Source organism: Eurypyga helias, unplaced genomic scaffold, assembly GCF_000690775.1.
Source record: "Eurypyga helias isolate BGI_N326 unplaced genomic scaffold, ASM69077v1 scaffold5581, whole genome shotgun sequence".
Classification (NCBI taxonomy): domain Eukaryota; kingdom Metazoa; phylum Chordata; class Aves; order Eurypygiformes; family Eurypygidae; genus Eurypyga; species Eurypyga helias.
Window position 1 is genome coordinate 65,114 of NW_010230059.1, and position 21,269 is coordinate 86,382.

Consider the following 21,269-nt stretch of genomic DNA (forward strand, 5'->3'; position numbering starts at 1 on the left):
CTCATCACACTGCACACCCAGCCTTTCTGGAGGACACAGGTCATCTTCATCTGCCACGGTGATGGGCTCAGACTCTTGGGGACACAGTCACACTACATACAAACAACAAAACTCCGAGGTGCTATAACCATGTTATCAGCAATGAGTGATAATGTTCTGCAAAAAAACACCTGAGGAAGCTGCTAGAGTATGCTGAATGTGGTTATAAAGTATCCTTCTGAGATTAGTTTCTTGACTCTTCATCAAATATCAACCAAAGAGTTATTGAAATCTTCATTACAATTTTCTTTGCCTTCTTAAGTGATCTTAGTCATATTAAAATAGCTGTATTATTAGGAAGTATTGTGAGGGCAGAATTGAAGCTCTCCTTCCCAGCACACACTCCCCAGCCACAGGACTCCATCAGCATTTTGATAAGCTCACATCAAAAAATTATATGCCCGTGGCTAAAAATTAGTTATTTAACAGGGCTACTAAAAATTGAGATCTCTCCCTTTAAACGTTTGACCCTGAGGCAGAAGAGGAGGGGTGGGAGGGAGAGGGAGAGAGAAGATGATAATCGCTTTAGAAAACAACCTGACTCACGCTAATAGCAGCCTAATTGCTGTCCAAGTGCATTTAGCATGAGACAGCCACACCTAGAGAGGTACCTGTTCTGAGGAAGATTAGTTTTAAATGGAGGAAGGGCAGAGATAAAAGTGAACTTTCAGCTGAGCACAGTGGAAAGGAAGAAATCGCTGTTTATGTAGAAACTGCTTTAAATCCAAGAGCTGCTTGGTACCGCTTCAGATAATGGGATGTGGCTGCTATGTAACTCATGTGAGAAGCAGGTACACTGCAGGGATCAAAATTAAATGGAGATTTATATTCAGGCAGGGAAAAGAAAATAACCTTATGCGGGGAGGAAGTGGTGAAAACTGCCTTCCTGAAATAAATCAGCTTCTGCAAGGATTATGACCCTTTCATGGATAAAATTCATAAATGTCAACCTGACAATACAAAATAAGACCTTTACTTGGAAGTAGGTGTGGTTATATTATGCAATTTGCTTGGAAGAAAGCTACGTGAGAGTGGAATGATTTGTCGTTGATCGAGTTATCGGATGCAAGTATCAAACATGTCCTCTGTACGCGCCAGCCATCATTTTGTACGCTTAAGATTTGTCTTCTCCACCACTCTGTAGCGCGCTGCTACAAGAGCATCGTCCTCTGATCGCCGAGCCCCCACTTCTCATCGCAGCCCCCTGACACAGCAGCCATAAGGTGACCCTGTTCAAGGAGGCGACATTGCTAGGCGGTCCCAGCCACCTGTGCTGCTTTCCCTGCTGGGAAGGGAGAAGGGAGAAGGGAGGCCATGGCAAGCGGGTGCTGCCTGAGGGTCTCGGCCATGGCCCAACCACTGAGGGGAGAAATCAAGATCTGGATTTCTGAGTAACAGATGACAAAATGCTGTTTTGTTTGCGCAGTGTGTGGTCTACAGAGCGAGTAGGGTTGAGTGTAAGAATCGATTATGCTCTCTGATGAAGGTGCCAGATCTTTCAGCAAGGGGGTTGGCTTATGCATTCAACTCTGGGGTTGTTTTCTGCTACATCTTTTGCTACGAAAATTCAGTGATGTGAATGTCAATAGGCATGAACAAAGCCCCCATGTTTCAAAAAGCCTGAATCTGTTTATGTAGGACATGAAAATTACTGTATTTCCTCGGTTTTGCTGTCCTCTGCAAGCCATTTTCATAGATTCTGGTGTATCATTTTATTCTGGGAGAGTTTCAAAAGGTTTGAAAGAGGCATTGGTAATGGATTTTGCATGCAGAGCACAGGTGTGTGCCCACGCATTGCCGTGAGTGTTATTTTCTCTTAAAAATAGCATCTTTTTCTATTTGTAAATTGCATTTAATCACAGCCTAGGAATATTATGTATCAGAAATTATCTATCTTGAATTGCTGAATAATAGTATTTGGGTAGGCTGCTATGGCAACAGATGTACAGTCTCTGGATTCACACATCAAAGGTTCTTATGGCAACTGTTTTTTGGATACTCCTTCATTGCACAAGCGGGAAAACACACTGAGCTATCCCAGTTATCTCTGGAAAGACAGCAGCAGTGGAGTGAACTGACATGTTTAGTACTTTACATTTGTTTTTGAAATATACATAAAGGCTGCCTTACACAAAAATGAATAAAAGAACACAAAGGCTAAAGGACACCGTGAAATCAATAATGTGAAAACATTTTAGGAATATTTATTATAAATTAGTATTTATATTATACTTAGAAACTCAGCCAACAATGAGTTGGCATTGACAATGTGTTACACATTTCACAGACTCAAAGTAGGTAACCATCCTTGCCCCACAAGGCAGCTATTGTTTATCTTCTTCTTTTTTTGAAACTTAGTGAAACTTTACAAAAAAAAGACCTTCCTATTAGAAATATATCAGGTTCAAATGACCTTGAACTGTGGTACACAGCAATGATCCTAACAAAAGAAGGAGTTAGCTGTGCTGCTGAGCAGTCCGTTTCAGCCTTCCTCCTGCATTCACAGGAACTCTTTGCATTCATCAAATGGGCTTTGGATTAGCCCATATTTTTCAATGTGCAATTCTCTTAATAAAGGTGAATTCTTCTTTCTCTTCCCCCTTCATTACCATTGCTGTCCCAACATGACCATTCCACAGCTGTGGGTCTGCAAGCAGCTGGCAAAGGTGGTGTCTGTCTGTGACCAGAGGTCACCAGCGCTCATTGCAATAGCGTAGTTTGGTGCAAACCACACAAGTACACATGCGTGCTCCTGCTGATGAAGTCTGCTTGGAAACGGGTTTTGCTTCACAGAAAGGTCTGGTAACTTTTGAACAGGAAGACACCAATGAAATAACTAAGTTTACTATACAAGAAACTATAAAGTGACTGTCTCTCAATACCTTTAAGAACAAATCATAAAAACTCCTGTAAGGGATGCTGTAAGTGAAGCCGTTTGGGGTGGGGAGATGAACTAGATGACATCCTAAATTCTGCATTTCTGTGGCTCTGCAATAACTGTGCTTGCGTGGATGTAAGCCTTTGCTTCACACAGACGCAGGGGTAGGATGGCAGACTCCAGACAGAGGAAAATTGAAATGAGATGTGCTGGTTTTAGCATGTGGGGGAGAAAGCAAACAACCGAGCACCTGGAAGAGTGTCATATGCTCTTAGTCATTTTCCTGCGGAACTTTTTTAATGTCCGAGGTTCACTGAAATAAGCCTTTGCAGAAAAACTTGAAGAAACCCCAAACAAAAAATAAATCATCTGGTCCACAACAGGGTCTGCACAGTACAAATATTTTTACTTACTTAATAGGTACTGGAAGGTTTAAGTGGTAGATAGTAAATGCATTTTCATGAAGTAGAAAAATGTCTTAAGAAACTAAAAGTTGACTTTGCAGAACATAAAAGCCTTCAAATGGCGGACGCTCAAATACTATGCATTACTGTGGCTGTACTGGGAAATATGCAGGCTGGGTGTGCTGATTTCTGAGTACGTCTTTCCACTGGCTATTTGTAAGAAGCGGCTAATGACAATGTCCTTGGCCTTAGTGGTCTCCATATTCCTCTCCCGTGATATCTGGAGGCTGATTTGATCCACATTAGTCATGATAAGCTCCGAGGCCAGGATCTGAGTTGGGGATGCCCTGTTTGCTGTGTTATCCATGATGTACTGTTTATACAGTTCCACCAGCTTCTGTTCAAGGTAGTCGTTCAGGGCCGAGTCAGAGAGGGGCTGCTGGTGGGGCACTAAGCTCGCTATCCGCCAGCACGAGGAGTAGCCTTGGACTGGCTTGCGGTTGGTGTCGCTGGGGGGGACCCTCATGGACTCCATGGGAGGAGGAATCTCTGACGACTCCAAGAAGGGGCCTATGCCGCTGTCACAGGTAAAATCTGTCGTGACTGAGCTAATAGGCACCACATAGTCCCCAGCTATATGCAAATCATTGTAGTTCTTGCAAATGCTTTTGCAGGAAGATGGAACCAGGTAGGTGTCTTTTCTTGTTAGCCCCTCGCAGGCATGCGGAGCTGGAGATGGCTGCCCTGCCCGTGCGGGCTGCTGTGTAGGCTGTAGGAGATTATCCTTCTGCCTTCTGCTGTGTTTGCTGCCTCTAGAGCAGACTGAGGAAATGCACTTGCCAGCAGATCTGCACCTCTGAAGAAGGGTTTTTCCTTGTGCTTCCTCTGTGGAAGAATTATTAATGGAGCTCATTTCATACACCATTTCCTCAGCCGAAGTCTTGCTGTGGAGCTCAGGGTTTAGGTCCTCACAAAGGTAGGCAATTCCATAAAGGTAACCTTCTGACAGCATTCTTCACCAAAGGAGAGGAACCACCAATGGACACAGAAATGACAGGAAGAAACATTAGATCATTACAAAATCACTGGGCGGTGATTACATTTGTGAGACTATTACTAGCTGCAGAGAGATGTTTCCAATCTGGACAGGAAAAAGAGTTTCTCTGTCTTTCTAGAGGATGTGAGTCAATGAGTGAAGCCATCAGCTACTCTTCCTGTTGTGCCTTTAACTCTATCACAGCAAAGTATATTCTGTGTAACATAGCATATGGCATGTCTAATACATCCAATGACAAGTGAGTTGGGAAGAGAGGAACAAGAAGAAATTTGTTGAGGTAATAGCTTACACTTAAATAGGTATAACTGTGCCCTTGACTTCAGTAAGAAGGAAAGGGGTTTCCTCCTTTTTCTCATATGCTTTGAAGCAAATTTTGATGTGTGTGGTTTGTTAAATGCTTCTGAACTATGTTGATTTGAGATTCATATTAAGAGCATAACCCCTTCTGTTCCAGCCTAATCAATGACTGAAGGCAAGGTTCCTTTTTCATTAAAATATCTCAGATTATTAAATTAGCACTTTGCACTTCTGCTTGCCAAGGAGGGTAGAATTAATTGCCTCTAACTTTTAGACATGAAAATGTCAGTGGCTAAAGCAAGGCTTTTGGAAGCACGATTTATCTGGCCTGTTTTAGACAAGCAAATCAAAATGAGATTAATTGCCCTAGGTTTGCTTATCACTCTCCAGTCACTACAAAAAGATTTCAAACTGACTACCCTAGCTGTACAAACTGCAGTGTACTTCTGAAGAAACACATTTCAGTCCAATGCCTAGGTGAGTGCACATTTCAGAAGTACTCCAGCTCCTCCACCATTGGATTAGGCATGAGTCCCACCAGCTCTGAAATCAGTTTCCATCATGTTTCTACAAGGGCACAAGCAGGTTCCAGCAGTCACTAACTCTCTCCGCTCTCTGAGCAGGCAGCTCAATCTCAAAAGCTGCATAGACATGTTAGCAATGACATCAGAACTCACTAGCAAGGACACACATGCCTCTATCTGCACATCAGTGAATGTTCTGCCCAAGATTTAGCACCATGAAATTGTTCTTATGTTCACCTCTGTGTCTTATTTTTTAAAAGAGACGTCAAGGAGACAATCCATGCGAAAGATGTCCTAAAGAAACTGAGTGTTTCAACAAAGTAAATCTTAGATAAAAATAAAGTAGTGAAAATGAAAATTGGATTTTTCTTTCTGTATCTTGTGTGATAGAGAAACAAGTAATTTGCTTTTAATAGCAAGCACTTTTCTTCATTTACTATTTAATCCAATTATATGATTTTAATCCTTACAGCTACTGTCTGTGCAGATATGAACATATGTCCCAGTAGTTTGACAGCTTGCCTGTCTATTTCCAAACCCCCACTCTGATGGAGCATCAGAACGAGAATGTCTTCCCACAAACTGCGAGTGGGGAGGGGGCATCCCTGGCACACGCTGTGCCACCCCATGCTGCTCTTGACAGCTCGATTTACCTTTCCAGGAGTGAACAGACTCTCGCTTCTTAGCAAAGCATTGCATGTGTCACAGTTGCTAGTGCAAAATGCTGCTTTAATAACAAATGTTGGCCAAATCCTGTCTAAGCATGGATAGAGACTTTAGGCAGATGTTGGGAAGAAGACAGGTGGAAAAGGACTGTACTCAGGTGGGAGGAAAAATTACTTCCACACTATGAAGAAGGTGGCTGGAGGGAAAATAAACTTCCTTCAGAAGAAAATATTCACAGAAATTAAATGTGTCCAGACACTTGCTTTAGTGACCCTGGATCCTCTCTGCTGATGCCAGTTGTGTGAGGTTTCCCACAAGCAGGTGAGATTCAATACAAAGGAGGGCTAAAAAAACCACGTTTGGGGCTCAGCATTCCATGCAGTATGCTGCTGTTGACTTGCTTTAGGTTTTAGCTACAATTAAGGTGCCACCATAGAACTCTTAGCCAAATGCTAGAGCTACTCCAGTTACCAACTCACACACCTCTCTCCTGTTCCCCCTTTTTGCAGCACAAAGACTGTTCTCATCCCCACTCATCCATGGTCCAGACAGCTTTATTGCAAAGTCACCACTAACTTCAGCTGGCCTGAATCTGTAATTGTTACACGCTTATTTCTATGCTTATTTTTAATGTGGATTCCAAGAAATTAGTGGAAATTCAACATATGGCCTGTTCACTTCTCAACCAATGTGCACAAGGCCAGTTGTGTTCAGGTAGCATGTGACACTTCTGTCTTTCCTCCTACCCAGATGTACGTTCTTTCCACCATAAGGTGATACATTAGGGAAACGAAACTGTTGGTTTCATTTCTGTGCACGGCATTCTGCAATGCTTATTTTAAGCATGTCAGAGCACACTGTCTGAGACAAGAGTGGAAACAAAAAAACTGGTGAATTCAAAAAGTTTAAGCTCCCTTCATGCTCAAGAGCTGTGTGTTTTGCTGCACGAATAGAAGCTTACCCTCCGAAGTTGGTAAGGGCTGTTGCACTAACCTGACAATATTCCCAGCTCTGCAAGACAATCTGATGGAGGCTTTGATAGGCAGTGTTGAGAGCCTGAATGCAAAACAGGGGTGCATATGTCTCTGGTCCTAGTACTTAATGTAATATATACACCCCTGTCAAGCTGATATTCCACCACTACCAATGTCTGGCCACACAACTGGATCACCTTTAATTCTTGTGTTTTACATCTGGTAAGGATGACAGTTTTCATTAATTCTACCTTCTCGTGTCCCTTCTCTTATTCCCCCTTCCATACCAGATATGCACGTATACACCAAGCTTCCGTGCACAGGGATTATATCTAATGTCTTTCAATATTTTGGGTTTTGTGCCCCTTAAATTCAGATTTCATTTCCCTCTTCCCGAAAATAACTTCATGACTTGTGTTGCATAAGGAAAAACAGTCCCTTTCACAATTTTGATCCGATGCATTTTACATGTGAGGTGAACAAAGATACCTTTCCTTGTGTGGCTGCTGTTCTGGCAATGAGAGCTGACTACATTCTATGTTAGCCTACATCACAGTGGAGACAGAGGGAGAAGACTGGTTTACACTGTCTTTTCTATCTGACATAGTCTTTATCACTGTCAGATAATCTTAAAAACTCATATGTCTTCCCTGGAGTTTTTGTTTGGTTCTTTGGGGGAAGAAAAACCTAAAGGCAGGACGAATGTTTAAAGCCACATGGAGAACCCAGTGGTATTGCCAGTATTTTCTGAGTGGCAGCAAATCTGCTGGATTTTAATGCTTGGAGATGGTGCCAATGTTTGCATAAAGACCGCAGATTAGAGTCTGGGAGCAGGCAAACAGAATGGGAGTTCTTGGCTCCAGATAAGCAAAATGCTTAAGGAAAGCCTGAGAAGTGTACACAAAGAAATATGATAAATTGTGTCCTATACAAAAACCTGGGCAAGAAGAAAAGTTGCTAGGGAGTACAGAAAGGGTGTGGTGCCAGCTGGGACCACAGCTCAGTGGGGACAGTGACATTCTTCTGCATTGCAAAAGGAGGGAATGGAAACTCATAGAAAAGACAAGCTTGTTTTGAGTATGTCTGGCTTTCAGATCCCTGAGCAAGGCTCTGAATGGCACTGAAGTTGTGCTGCTGGTAGTGGGAGTTCAAATTTTACCACAGGATATATCCTAGACTTAGTAATAGATGGCACCCCAGCTGACAAAGTCTTCTTGCCTCGAGGGAGCTGAAATCCTGTGGATCCAATTGGAGTATTATTTTCCCCATTTCAATAGATACTTTTCCAGGCTGTGGAGATAGAGACAAATCCCTTCTGTGAGGTTTGGGATCTCCCTCAGATTGTAGGACATGCATGCAAGAGTTCACCTGGCAAGCAGGATAGGCTGGAGAGCGAGCCTACGTATGCTGAAGGACCCTTATCTCACCTTCAACTGGGGCTGGTGTGAAACAGCTCCCAGGAAGCCTCAGTGCAACCAGCATAGGGAAACCCAGAGAGTGAAGAGGGCAGTATAAGGAGCTGTGCATATGGATGAGTATAGCCTTTCCTTAATGCCTGAAACCCACAGACCTTTGGTATCTGAAACCCATTTGATAAGGTCTATTGCCAGTGCCCAGGATGGCTTGGGTAAAGGTAATGCTGGTGATGCTGAAGTGCATGGGAGGGTGGACAGGTCAGAAGAAGACCCACCTTACAGAGACCTGGAGAGGCTGGAAGAGTGGTCCAGCAAGAACTGTATGAAGTTCAACAAAGACAAGTGCAAGGCCCTGCACCTGGGATGACATAACCAAAAAGCCCAGCACAGGCTGGGATCTGTGTGGCTGGGGAGCAGCCTTGCTGGAGGGGACTTGGGAGTGGACACGGCTCAGCAGCGCCGCTGCAGCAATAAGAGCAAATTGGATCCTGGACTACATCCACAAGAGTATTACTAGCAGAGACAGAGATGTGATCATCCCTCTCCACTCAGCACTTGTCAGGCCACACCTGAGCTGTCCCTTTCTAGTCCTCTCATTTCAGGAAAGATGTGGACAGATTGGGGAGGGTCCAATGGAAGTCAATGAAGATGTGGACATAGGACTGGACAACCTGCCCTATGAGGAAAGATGGAAGGAGTTATGACTCTTCTCCCTAGAGAAAAGAAGGCTGGGTGGGAGGAACCTCATCACAGTATTCCAGTACTTAAAGGGCGGCTACAAAGAGGACAGAGGCTCTCTCTTCACAAGGAGCCACCTGTAGAAGACAAAAGGTAATGGGTACAAGATGCATTGGGGGAAGTTTTATCTCAGTATAAGAAAGAAATGTTTCACAGTAAGAACAACCAATGACTGAAACAGGGACATGGTAGTTTTCAAGACTTGATTGGACAGGCTGCTAGATAATCTTATCTAGACTCCCTTTCCTACAAAAGGCTGGACCAGATGATCTTTTGTGGTCTCTTCCAACTTGAGCTGTTCTATGGCTCTGATTCTATGATAACAGTGGCTGCTATTTGCAGTACCAGTTGGCCCACTTTGCCCACAGCAGAAAGGAAGAGGAATAGCCAAGAGGTGCTTTTGCACTCTTCTCCCTGCTGCTGCTTTGGAAGAGCTGGGACGTGTGGGACTGCACCATGGGGCTATTTCAGCAGCGGTCATGAGGCAAACCCCACTTGTCCCCTCCCCACAGCTCTCTTTGCTCTGATCTTTTGGTCTTCCCACAGAAGAAAACACAAGCCCTGCTCATCTTATTTATTCATACATCAACAGTTCAAGAGATGCAGGAAAGCTAGAAGTACCTCTAGCTTGGGGAATATGAGCTGGCTTGGGAGAATAAGTAGAATAGGTTTGAGAGGATAATAATCTCGTATTTCAAGAGTATGAGGGAATCGCCTTGAAGGACAGGGTGAAGGAAGCAAGTGAGGAGAGGCATCTTCTCCAAGAACACGTTATACTTAATCTGTCTATTGTACTGTTGAATGTTCTTGTTATACAAGTGTCTACGCATTTTTAATCACTCTAAATGGATGGCAACGAGCTTCGGAAGCAGCTGGTTTCTTTCATTTAGAAAAAAAAAGCATTCTTACTGCATGTTTGAGTGCTGTTGTATCTTTAAGTGGAGTTTTGGGGGACAGACTTTCATAAAAATACAATTAAAACTGTATGTGGGTATAGCTTCTTGAGCTCCCTATTATAATTTCCCATCCAAGTCTGTTTTATCAGTTCACGTTCCTTGAACAAAGCTTGTTTCATCATTTTCCATTCTTTTCTTATTAATCTATACACATACAAAGTTCTTTTAGGACATCATCAATCTGGCCTGAGAGAATTTTACATCTCATACAGCTATAAGCAACAACATGAAATGTGAGGCAGGAAAGACTGGGGCTCCACATTCATGATATCTCTACACTGTACTTCCATGTCTTTCTGGCATGGTAGCATTTCATGTTTCTGGATTTCTGTGTTTAATAAGTTGTTAGTTGTTCTCATGACTGAACCATATGGATTGTGATATTTTGTATCTAAGCAGTCGAGGTAAAGGGGAAATAGATTCATGCGCACTCATAGAAGAGAACGCACTTTCTAGAAGTGACAAGAGTAAGTGGTAAGAAAGATAGAAAAGGCTGAAGGGGTTTCCCAGGAGGAGTGAGGGAAGTGGTGAACTAATGAGCATTGAAACATCAGTCACATCCGCTGTAAAGTATAAAAAAGGGGGGGAAGGGTGGACGTTGCGCGTGTGCACCCATGCCAAACTGTGAATTTGCAGCGAACCAGGAAATTCACTGTGAATAAGGAAAATACAGTAAAGCCTCTTTTTTATATGTTTTAACATTATCTTGTTTTCAGAGATGTCTCAGCTTTTTTTCTATGAACTCTTCTTTAATATGGTGCCCACATTTATCTATTATGGTGCCTATTTTCATTTCTACAAAGTACTCCACTTCAAAGACATTATTTAGACAGTACACTGACATGCACAAAAAGATCAGTGAAAATACCATAATCATGATAAAAGCAACACACCTTGTAAGAGTCCCTTTAAAGAATTCTGAAAAACATTTTTAGTATGATTTCACGAAAGACTAGAAATATCAGCGGAACAAATTTTTTTGCATTTTGAAGCTTCATTGCAATCACAGCCAGTTACAGTTGTGAAGATGGCACTTTTGAAACGTTCTCATCACTTCTTAAGGCAGCAGAAACTGCATGTGGACAGTGACTGGGTCTCTGCAAACACGCACATGCACTCAGAATGTAATTTTACAAGCTACCAGCTGTGATCCCACACAAACAGAACCAAGCCACTTTGATAAGTAAGAGCAACATTTTCTTACATTTATATAACGTATAGTATGTTCTAGTTCTTACCTCCACAGATATAGCAGCTGACCAAGAACAGAGATTATGTTGTCTTCTAACCAGTTTAAAGCTTCCTGTGAGTCTGTCCTACCCCAAAATGCAATGTTCTGTTTTCATTTCCTTTTTAAATACACTTCTAAGATGGCATGTGTTTTATTTCCAATCTTCTATAGCACAGAAGTATAGAAAGAAGGTCTCTTAGGAGATGAAGGGGTTTTATAACTGACTGAACCGCAACATGCTGAACTTGCTTCCTCTTTTATGTCTAAATGAAACTTCGTTGTGAAACTGTGCACTGTTAAAATAGCCGATTGCAACACACTCAGTTCAGGCAGACGGGCTTCTCTTTAATAACAGTTATTCAACTAAAAAACCCCAAAACCGGTGAATTGAACAGCTAGAACAATCCTAGAAGAAACTGCTTGTTTGTTGGCAACTTACAGAGTACCCCATTTCAACCACTATCGATGCTTCGCCTTGACACAGCAAGACATCCAGACATGTCAAGATTATCTTGCCAAATAGGTAGGAAGAGTGAGATGCCAAAGCAGAAAAGCATTTCACAGCCAGCCTACCCTGTTGTCTGCAGACCCTCGTACATCTCAGCTTCCACCATACAGCACAGCTCAGCTGGTCTATCAGGTTTTGCTCGGTATCAGCCAAAACTGTCACGAGGAAGGTGAGACTCGGGGTGCACTCAGCACCTCAGTGCCTGCCATAGCCCGGCAGGCAGCTTGTCTTAGCAGGGGCAGCATACGAGGGTACCGTGCACAAGCAGGCGTTCACCCTCCAAGCTTGAGGTGAATGGACAGTGAACATGGCTTTGAGATTGGTGTTGGAGTATCCCTTAAAGGGCAGAGGGCAAGTACTGTTTGAAGGGTGCAACTGGACTGTTTGAACTGATCCCAGTAGGGTGTACAGAATTCGCTTAAAAAGGCATCATCAGGCAATAACAGAAATTTATTTTCATTCTCAGTGTATTTTAACTTTCTTATTGAGGATCTATTTTTTGTTTTTTTCTCAAAATCCTCTAACTCTACCAGCAAGAAAATATGTTGTAGTACAATGCTTCTATTAACATAATTTTACTAAATATTCACTGTAATATGATACATGATCAGGACTAGCATCCAAAGCCATAGGCATGGAAAAAGTACATATCTCAGTCTGGCCCAACCTACACATCCTTAGCTAATTCATACAATGGTTTAATCAAATAATATTGCACCCAATCATAAGCTATGCTAAGACCAACAGTATCTAAAAAGCACAAAATTGGCAGTTTAATGCAAATCATAACAGAAGTCTTTGCTGTAAAAGTGTTCCCTGTGGAAACAAAGCTACAGTAGTGACAACTCTTTTATGCTTCACATTAATACTAACATTACTGTACTTTTTTCTCTGATCTTTCATTGCTACTGTGGGCCAATCTCAGGCCTTGTCAAATTTATATTGGACCAACACTTGTTTGTTTTTTTTTCCACGGTGTTTCCATATCTGGTTGAAATAGTATTGAGAGGAGCAAGAAATAAATCACTAGGAAGTTTTACCTCTTCTGTAGATCCAGGCAGTTCTATTACACAGGAACTCAATATTTCTAGTTAGACTGTTGGGAAACAACTTTGGTAGTATAAAAAAGCATTTCTGTAAAGGTCCTCAGAGAGTTTTCAAAATATATTTTAAATCATCTAAGTCCATGTAAAAACAGTAAGATACAAACGGACAGATTTTTGAAAGTAAAAAGTGCTTCCACAGCAAGAAAAGAACAGCTATCCATAATCACTGAAAAATCAATCTACCTTCATAGAGAGACCTAAATATGGATTTAAGACTTGCCTTCAGGCACCTAGATTTGGAAAAAACAAGTAGCCTTTTTTCTCCCAGTCACACACATGTAATGTTCTGGTGCTCTAGAGGCAGTCAATACCGTCTGTGTTTCTACACACTAGCTATATGTGCCTAGGGAAGGGAGATGTAAAATGGTCATTTCTTGTTGTATAAATTGCACATTAACATCCTGACAGTCTAGGCTTTGGGGACACTCATTTATGGTAGTGACCTTCTCCATGTTCACTCATGACCTTGGAAAGGTTATCCTCAGCTAAGAAGCATTGTCCTGTATGAATTTTTACACTGTGGTTTATCAATGGCTCTGAGTGTAGCAGTCTGAGGGCCAGATTCAGATCTGAACAAGTTGGGAGACTACATAACATAGGGGCATCTGGCCGCTTTCCCAAAGATCCCCCCTGCATACAATGTGCCTCCTGCACCCAGTGGAATAGGCATGAGAGGAAAGGGAAAGCTTCAGCAGCTTAGGGAGTCATTCAGTCAGTCTCTTCATCTGTAAATGTAGTCCAGATTGTCCAAGGCCATGCCAATTTATTTTTGTCCATATACTTCGCTACTGCAAGTCCAATGCATCGAGAACGTCTCATCCCCACCCCTAAAAAAGAAAAGAAAAATGTGTCCAGTAACCTGCACAGCTCCCAGTTTCTTTCTCTACCATCTTCCTCTACTCCCAGGGAGTTTCCTCTAGGAAACTGCTTTAATTTTGAACCTCGGTACATCTATCTTAGCTTTTTATTTCAGTTTATTTTCAAAACTGCCAGTTGCATGCTCTCACTGTGCTTTGTTTTGCCTCTTGAAGCAGGCAAAGCAGATTCCTTTTGGATGAAACTCAGCAGGAGGACACACACCAGGACCATACTTGAAATTTGTCATGGGTTAAGTTTCCTCATGGGCTTTCATGGTACCACAGTGGAGCTAGTTCAAAATAGCCTGCCCAGAACATACATACCATGGAGGCAGGATTCCAGCACCAGCTGTTTTGCTGTCCACATCTGGTACAAATGTGATGAACTATTGGCTGGTGTAAGCAGAACAGAAAAATGCTGCCAAGGGACTCATCTATAGGATAGTTGCCCAGAGAGGTTGTGGATGCCCTGTCGCTGGAAGTGTTCAAGGCCAGGCTTTGAGAAGCTTGGTCTAGTGGAAGGTGTCCCTGCCCATGGCAGGGGGGTTGGAACTAGATGGTCTTTAAGGTCCCTTCCAACCCAAACCATTCTACGATTCTATGATATGATAGTACTAGGGTTTGTCATTACTTCCCCGAGTACCCTTTGCCCACCGATGCTACTCAGCTAGTGTGTCTCTCAATGTTGTAACTGATAACATTACACTGCCTTAACCATAAGAGAATGCTGAAGTTCTTTCTGTCTAGCTATAGGCTCCACCACAGAGCTTCAGTACAAATAAATCTCTGCTTAGCCTGGACCAGTTTCATCAAACAGTGCACCTGTCAAGTATAGGTGAAATATTTGTGTTCTAGAAATTATAAATTGAGAGCCTTTCAGAGGACCAATTTTCTATAACTTTTTAAAAAATTAATAGTAGGAATAAGTGCAGAAAATAACTAGGTTTTCCTGTGCATATATTCAAGCAGGTACATACACAGTAAGGTCTATCAGGTTATCAAACAAATTTACTCTATCCCCATTTGGTAAGTTCAGACCATGAACTAGGAATTTTGAAAGTCAAAAGGTTAAAGATAACGCTTTAAGATTATCACCTACTTTATAATTACTTTGTACTACATGACAAATTGGGTATTTTGAATCTTTTGGTCTTTGGAAGGGAAGAGGGCATGGGAAGGTGATAAAGCACATTATCATAAAAAACAGTCATGAATGATTTATCTTCCTTACAGCAGCAAAATCAGTTATATTTAAAGCTGCCCAGCATGCCATGCTTGATTAGAGCCTGAAATTCAGTTTCCAATGTGTTAATTACACCAATATAATCAATTATTTGAGTAAAGCATCAGTCTTCACAAAGGGAAGAAGCCTCCATCCTACACAGTTTTCTCTCCTCTTTCTTCATTGCTGGTGGTAGAAAATAGATCAATATAATTTTCTAGGTCAAATGTGAGGATTCCCATCTTCCAAATAAGTGCCAGGCAAGTCTGGCTTTGATATATGTCAGGCTGAAGGAAGGCTTCTGGATTAATTGCTCTGGCCTTCTGCATGTTATGTAGAAGACAGGTGCTTGTGGCATTGTTCTTCTCTTGGCCACACACTTCCTATCCAAGAGCAGCTGTGGGCATGCATTCCCAAGGAGGAAAAAAGGATGCACAGAGTTGTGTGGCTCTGGAAGAGATGTGGGGAGTTCTGGTGGCCACCTGCATCTGCTGGTTCCAGCTGCCCTGGCAGGAGGCTGCCCCTGCAGCACCAAGAAATCTGACTGTGCTCAGGGCCCAGAGCCTTATCTCCAGGAACCAGTCAAGGAACTCAGCACATTCAGCACAGCTACTTCAATCCAGTTAGGCCCTGCTGTTTGGTATTTCAAATTAAAATAGTCGTGATTACTAAGGCTTTTAGTTTTCTACAAAGACAAGGGCCATGAGTTTCCTGTTTTCTTCTTGCATTATAATATGCTTTTTGTATTTCAAGTGACAACATAATAGGGAACATTTGCTGCCTTACATGCTTCTTCTAGTCAATAAAATATACAATTTATTCTCGTGTTAAATTTCATTTCTCTTCTGTGACTCACATAAATACTTTGGTTATATCCAGTCATCTCTACAGGTTCAATCTATGTGAAAATCAAGGAAAAAAGCAAGGCCTTTGATGTGAGAAAATTATAAGCAAGACCATTGCACCCTCCAATAAAATCTCCAAGGCCAAAGGAAGTTTTCTGCGAGAAAAGACAGCAGTATTGGACATAGCATATTGAAACTGTTCTACATTACATACCCAGCATTAGTCCTTTCTAGTAATGAATAGCCAGTTAATGAACTCTTTTCAGTTCAAGTTCTTTTCTCCTCTGGCTAATTTACATGAACTGGGAGACTGGTCTTGTCACAGTTCAGAAATCTTTCCCTTTGATCTCAACCTCTCCTCATTTATAATCCCCTATTCACCTTCAGTGGTCAAACTCTTCTGCCCATATTTTGTTAACAAAGGTCATAAATAACGCTGCACCCATGTATTCTGAATAAGGTACTTCACTGCACCAGTGATGCCATTGATGGCAGAGAGTACACGGTAGTTTCCGTGCGTAACCACATATGGGAACATGAGCATATAAGCCCTGTTACTTAGTCTGCAGTGCAGGAATCACAAGTGGCCTGTAAAACATCAGAAGGTAGTGTGCTGGGCAGCCTGCCCTTTTTCCATTGTCAGTGTCCAGCCAAAAGCCAAAAAAATTTTTTTTTTCCTCTTCTTTTTTTTTTTTTTAACTAGTAGAAGAATAACGTAGAAATGGATGATTTAAACAAACAAATAAAAAAACCCAAAAATGTAAATGCCACACTCAGCATCAACTAATGAGGATAAAAGGTGATCCACATTGTATAGACTCATAGATGAATACTTTGTAGAGCTTGCTCCCTGCTGCTGACTGAAATCTCTCCGGGTATGGTGCATGTCAGTCAGCAGTAGAGAGAAGACCGAAACTGCAGGATGCTGGGTAGAGTGCAAACCGCAGCTCGTCTTTAAGCAATGACATGTATTCTTCCCATCTCACCAACCAGCTCAGCCAAAGGCCTTAGCAGCAGCTATAACCCTGCTCATGTTTGCACCTTCCAGATCTTTTCAGGGAGTGTCTGGCATCATTTTTAAGCTTTCCAGGACATAAAGACATCAGTTCTGCTCCTCTCATAGAATTTGTGATAGGCCCACTCCACTGTTTTGTAAAAGTCCACTTTCACAGAGGAAAACCAGCGGTGACTCTTTTTTTCTGGACTATTTCCCAAGATGAATCATTCTTTTATAAGTATCTATATTTTCAAAATAATTATATATAATGTGAAGGGTTGGTGGTTTCTCCAGTTTTAGTTTTGTTTAATGCTTTTCATACATTGAAAACTTCTTTAAATGCTTGAAACTCACGTAACTCATTTCAGCAAACAATGTGAAGAAACTATTATTAATTATTAATTTTTATCTGTAAATCTCAGTATGCATAGCAAACAGGAGTGATCAAAATGAGTATTTCAGGTGGTAAGCAAATAAAGCAGCCATCCAACATCACTGCATTTCAAAGCATCTCCTGCAGAATAAAAAAGAGCTTGAGCCTCTATGCCAGATCACTTCCTGCCGCAGGAATCCCACAGGGATGTTACAATGCATTCTTTGCATCACAGGTCTGAAACGGTTATTGACGTATGCTCACTTAATTAAGTAGCAGCTAATTACATCCTAGGTACCAGATAGAAAGGCACATCATTAAAGTAGTGACGAGACTAACCGGTAGATCTGGGGGGAAATATTTTTGCTGCTTGGAACGTAGTTTCACCTTTTATCGAAGGAGTCTTTTGTACCGATGCAGTGACCCAAGCAGAGACTCGGGACCCCACAACACCATAGGAGGAAGAGGGCAGCAGAGCCTGAAGTTGTTTTACCAACATTGCCAGACCAGGCCGTAGCCTACCTTTCTCTCCTCTCTTTGGTCTTCTTCTCCCAGGAACCTTATTCTGCTATTTTGCCCCTGGCTGAGCTCTGGATTCCTTTCTCAGCAGCTATCCAGATTTAGTAAGCCCTAAGCCTCAGCAAATCCCAGCTGATAAAAGGAGAAGCTTGTTGTTTCACCTGTCTGTGTCTTGAGGACAAGGAAGACTATTCATCTCTGCAGGACTAGCTCAGTACAATATTGGCAGTTTTCTTCCTGGCTTTCTGTGAGATTCCCACTGTGGCTAGACAGACTTTCTGGGATAAGCCAGGTTTTTCTGTGTAATTTGAAAGGAGGAACTAGTTAATTATATTGTAAAAGTTATTTCCAAAGGCAATGCAGATTGGCTGGAACACTGCCTACCTGTATAAAATCCTGCCATGTGATACGTAGTCTGATTCCAACTCTTGCATTGAGGCTTTGTTAAAAATAAATCATGCATCACGCTGCTAATGTACTTCTTGGTTCAGTGACAACTAGTCAGTAGTGGTGAGGCTTTAAGATCAATCAAAGAGCCTTTAACTGGAAAACAGGAGTGAGCAATAGATGGGGATTTTCTTCTTTTTTAGTTTGTTATTGTACTTCAGTGTAACAATAAAATCAAAGGCAGTCAGGCTACTGAGAAGGGATTTTTTTGATAGTGTATCAAAATACCACAAAAATTGCAGTGAACTAAGAGGTATTACAGAGGTCTGGTTACATTAGGTGTATTGGCAGTTGTCTGTAATTTCTAGGTAGAGCCATGCAGTGATAACTGCCTGAATTTCATCTATATTTGTCTCAAGAACTGGCTCTTACTTTGACTCCTGACTTCCACATTGATCACTTCTTATTCTTGCATCTTTCCAGATGCTGCTCTGGCAAGAGGCAGGGGGTTGGACTAGATGATCTCTAGATGTCCCTTCCAACCCCTCCCATTCTGTGAATTCTGTGTAAAACCAACTTCTTCAGCTATCCCAAATTCTCTGCCAGTAAAATTCGAAGAATCATAGACTCACAGAATGGTTAGGGTTGGAAGGGACCTTAAAGACTACCTAGTTCCAACCCCCCACACCTTCCACTAGACCATGTTGCTCAAAGCCTCATCCAGCCTGGCCTTGAAGACATCCAGGGATAGGGCATCCACAGCTTCTCTAGGCAACCTATTCCTGTGCCTTGCTAATCTCTCTGTGAAGAATTTTTTCCTGGTATCTAATCTATATCTCCCTGCTCTCAGTTTAAACCAGTTACCCCTTGTCCTATCACTACAGGCCCTTGTAAAAAGTCCCCCCCAGCCCCCTTGTAGCCCCTTCAGGTACTGGAAGGTGCTATAACGTCTCCCCAGAGCCTTCTCTTCTCAAGGCTGAACAAGCCCAACTCTCTCAGCTTGTCCCCATAGCAGAGGTGCTCCAGCCCTCTGAGCATCTTTGTGGCCTCCTCTAGACTCGCTCCAACAAGTCAGTATCTTGCTTATGTTGTGGGCCCCAGAGCTGGATGCAGAACTCCAGGTGGGATCTCACAAGAGCACAGACCAACCACCAATGAGGTAGAACTCAGTGAGTTAGTGAAAAGTGTACGTTTGATGTGGTGCTTGTAGGATTTACTGAAGATTCATATACATATTCAGGAAGCTGGGGAAAGGTCTGGAGCACAAGTCCTGTGAGAAGCTGCTGAGGGAACTGGGGGTGTTTAGCCTGGGGAAGGCAAGGCTCAGGGGAGACCTTATCACTCTCAACTACCTGAAAGGAGGTTACAGAGAGGTGGGGGTTGGTCTCTTCTCCCAGGTAAGAAGCGATAGGACAAGAGGAAATGGTCTCAAGTTGTGCTGGGGAGGTTTAGATTGGATATTAGGAAGAATTTCTTCACTGAAAGGTTTGTCAGGCATTGTAAGAGGCTGCCCAGGGAGGTGGTTGAGTCACCATACCTGGAGGTATTTAAAGGACGTGTAGATGTGGTGTGAAGGGACATGGTTTAGTGGTGGATTCAGCAGTGCTAGGTTAAGTGTTGGACTTGATAATCTTAAAGGTCTTTTCCAACCTAAAGAATTCTATGATTCTATAGTATTTGGTACAAAAGACAACAAATACTTAGCTGTGAATGTTTGTTGCTACTGCAACATGAAATAACAGTGGTGTGTGAAAATGCATTGATACAATACCCACATATGTGTGACTGTAACCACAAGTACACAATAGCTAAAAGCTGGATATGGAATTAGACAAAGAGGTAACAGTATAACTGCAAAGGGGAAAAATCGACACTAAGGGTAATGAAAAATTTTTGTGCTTGAAGGAGCTCTTGTTGTTTGGTAATTTCGGCTTTATTGCCAACACTGCCAACACCCTCTGTGTTTCTGGATGAGATCTGTAAATATTTTGTGACCAACTTTTTCAACTCGTAAAATCACTTAACAGGAAGTACTAGTTTACATCACACTTTCAGAAAAACAAGACAATCTCGTGGATTTGGTTACACAAAAGGGAAACATTGAAGTGATTTCAGTAACCACTAAGTAAAACTGGAAACCAAGAAAAATCTAACCAAAGGAGGCTGCCACACATCGAGTAATAACTTTTTGACAGTGAAAGATATTACTGGAACAAGATTGAATGCTGGCATCAAGAATCCCAAAAGAGCAGAGACATTTCTGAAAATGTCTTTTTTTCAGACAAACAAACTTCATTACTTACAACACAGAAATTGCAACTTAAAAATTACAGTGACCCTACAAACATATGTATCATCATCAAACTGAGGAGCCATTCATGCTAAGTCAGCCATGGCAAAATAAAGCAATAGTAGTAGTTTGTAAAATAATTATGCTCACCCAGATGCCGTGATAAGATAAGGAGAACTTAGCATCAAAGCATAATTCACATTCTGCTATGGATTTACTGCAATAAGTAACTAGGAAATATTTCATAACATCCCTGACTCACCCATGTATGATACATGATGCAATCAATGGTCACAGAAATGTGTCTCTAGCCTTGTACCAGAACAGAGTACTTTGAACCCCGCATTATTATGCCTGAGCAAAACTCAGGATAAAGGCTGCTTGCTGCCCTTAAAGTGAGTTGTTTGCATATCGCTCACAGACTCTGGATTGCAGAGAAAAGTGGTCATACTATAGATGATGTTCCCTAGTAGCCCTGAGGAGCTATAGTGTTCGGCGGCTAAGGTTACGTGTGTGAAAAGAACGGGTCTCTGATGAATACCCTGAAGGGCTGGACCTTTTTTTTAACTGAAGCATTTGAATCAGCTATGTCACTCTAAAGAAAATATTGTGAGGGGGACATATGTCTGTATCTCCCCAGTTACATCCCACAACTTCTCCACAGACTCAGCTGTATCTCCAGCATGAAGCACGAGCTCTCCTAAAGAGCAGAAGCTGCTTGGTTGCTGCCTTTCGGCTGTGCCTGAGGAGAGGACAGAGAAGAGAGAACCAGCCATCCTGTGGCTTGCTTTGCTGCCAAGGAATGTGACCTCCGGGATGAACTGAGCAGGTCTGACCAGCTTTGCATAGCAACTGAAGGGCACTTCCCATCCAGTACGAGGCTCCTAGAGCTGCTCAGAAAAGAGGAAAAACTGCCAGCTCCCCAATTCACAACCCTGGAATCTTCCTGGATTCATCCAATCTGTACTGGGGAGGGGAGGGGAGGG

General features: G+C 42.2%; 1 protein-coding gene across 1 annotated transcript; it reads right to left on the bottom strand.

Moving 5' to 3' along the window:
* Window positions 1-3,457: 3,457 nt before the first annotated feature.
* On the bottom strand, window positions 3,458-4,333 carry LOC104516311 (chromosome unknown open reading frame, human CXorf21). The gene has a single exon (XM_010160603.1). The coding sequence runs from the start codon at window positions 4,331-4,333 to the stop codon at window positions 3,458-3,460; it is 876 nt and encodes a 291-aa protein (XP_010158905.1).
* Window positions 4,334-21,269: the final 16,936 nt, after the last annotated feature.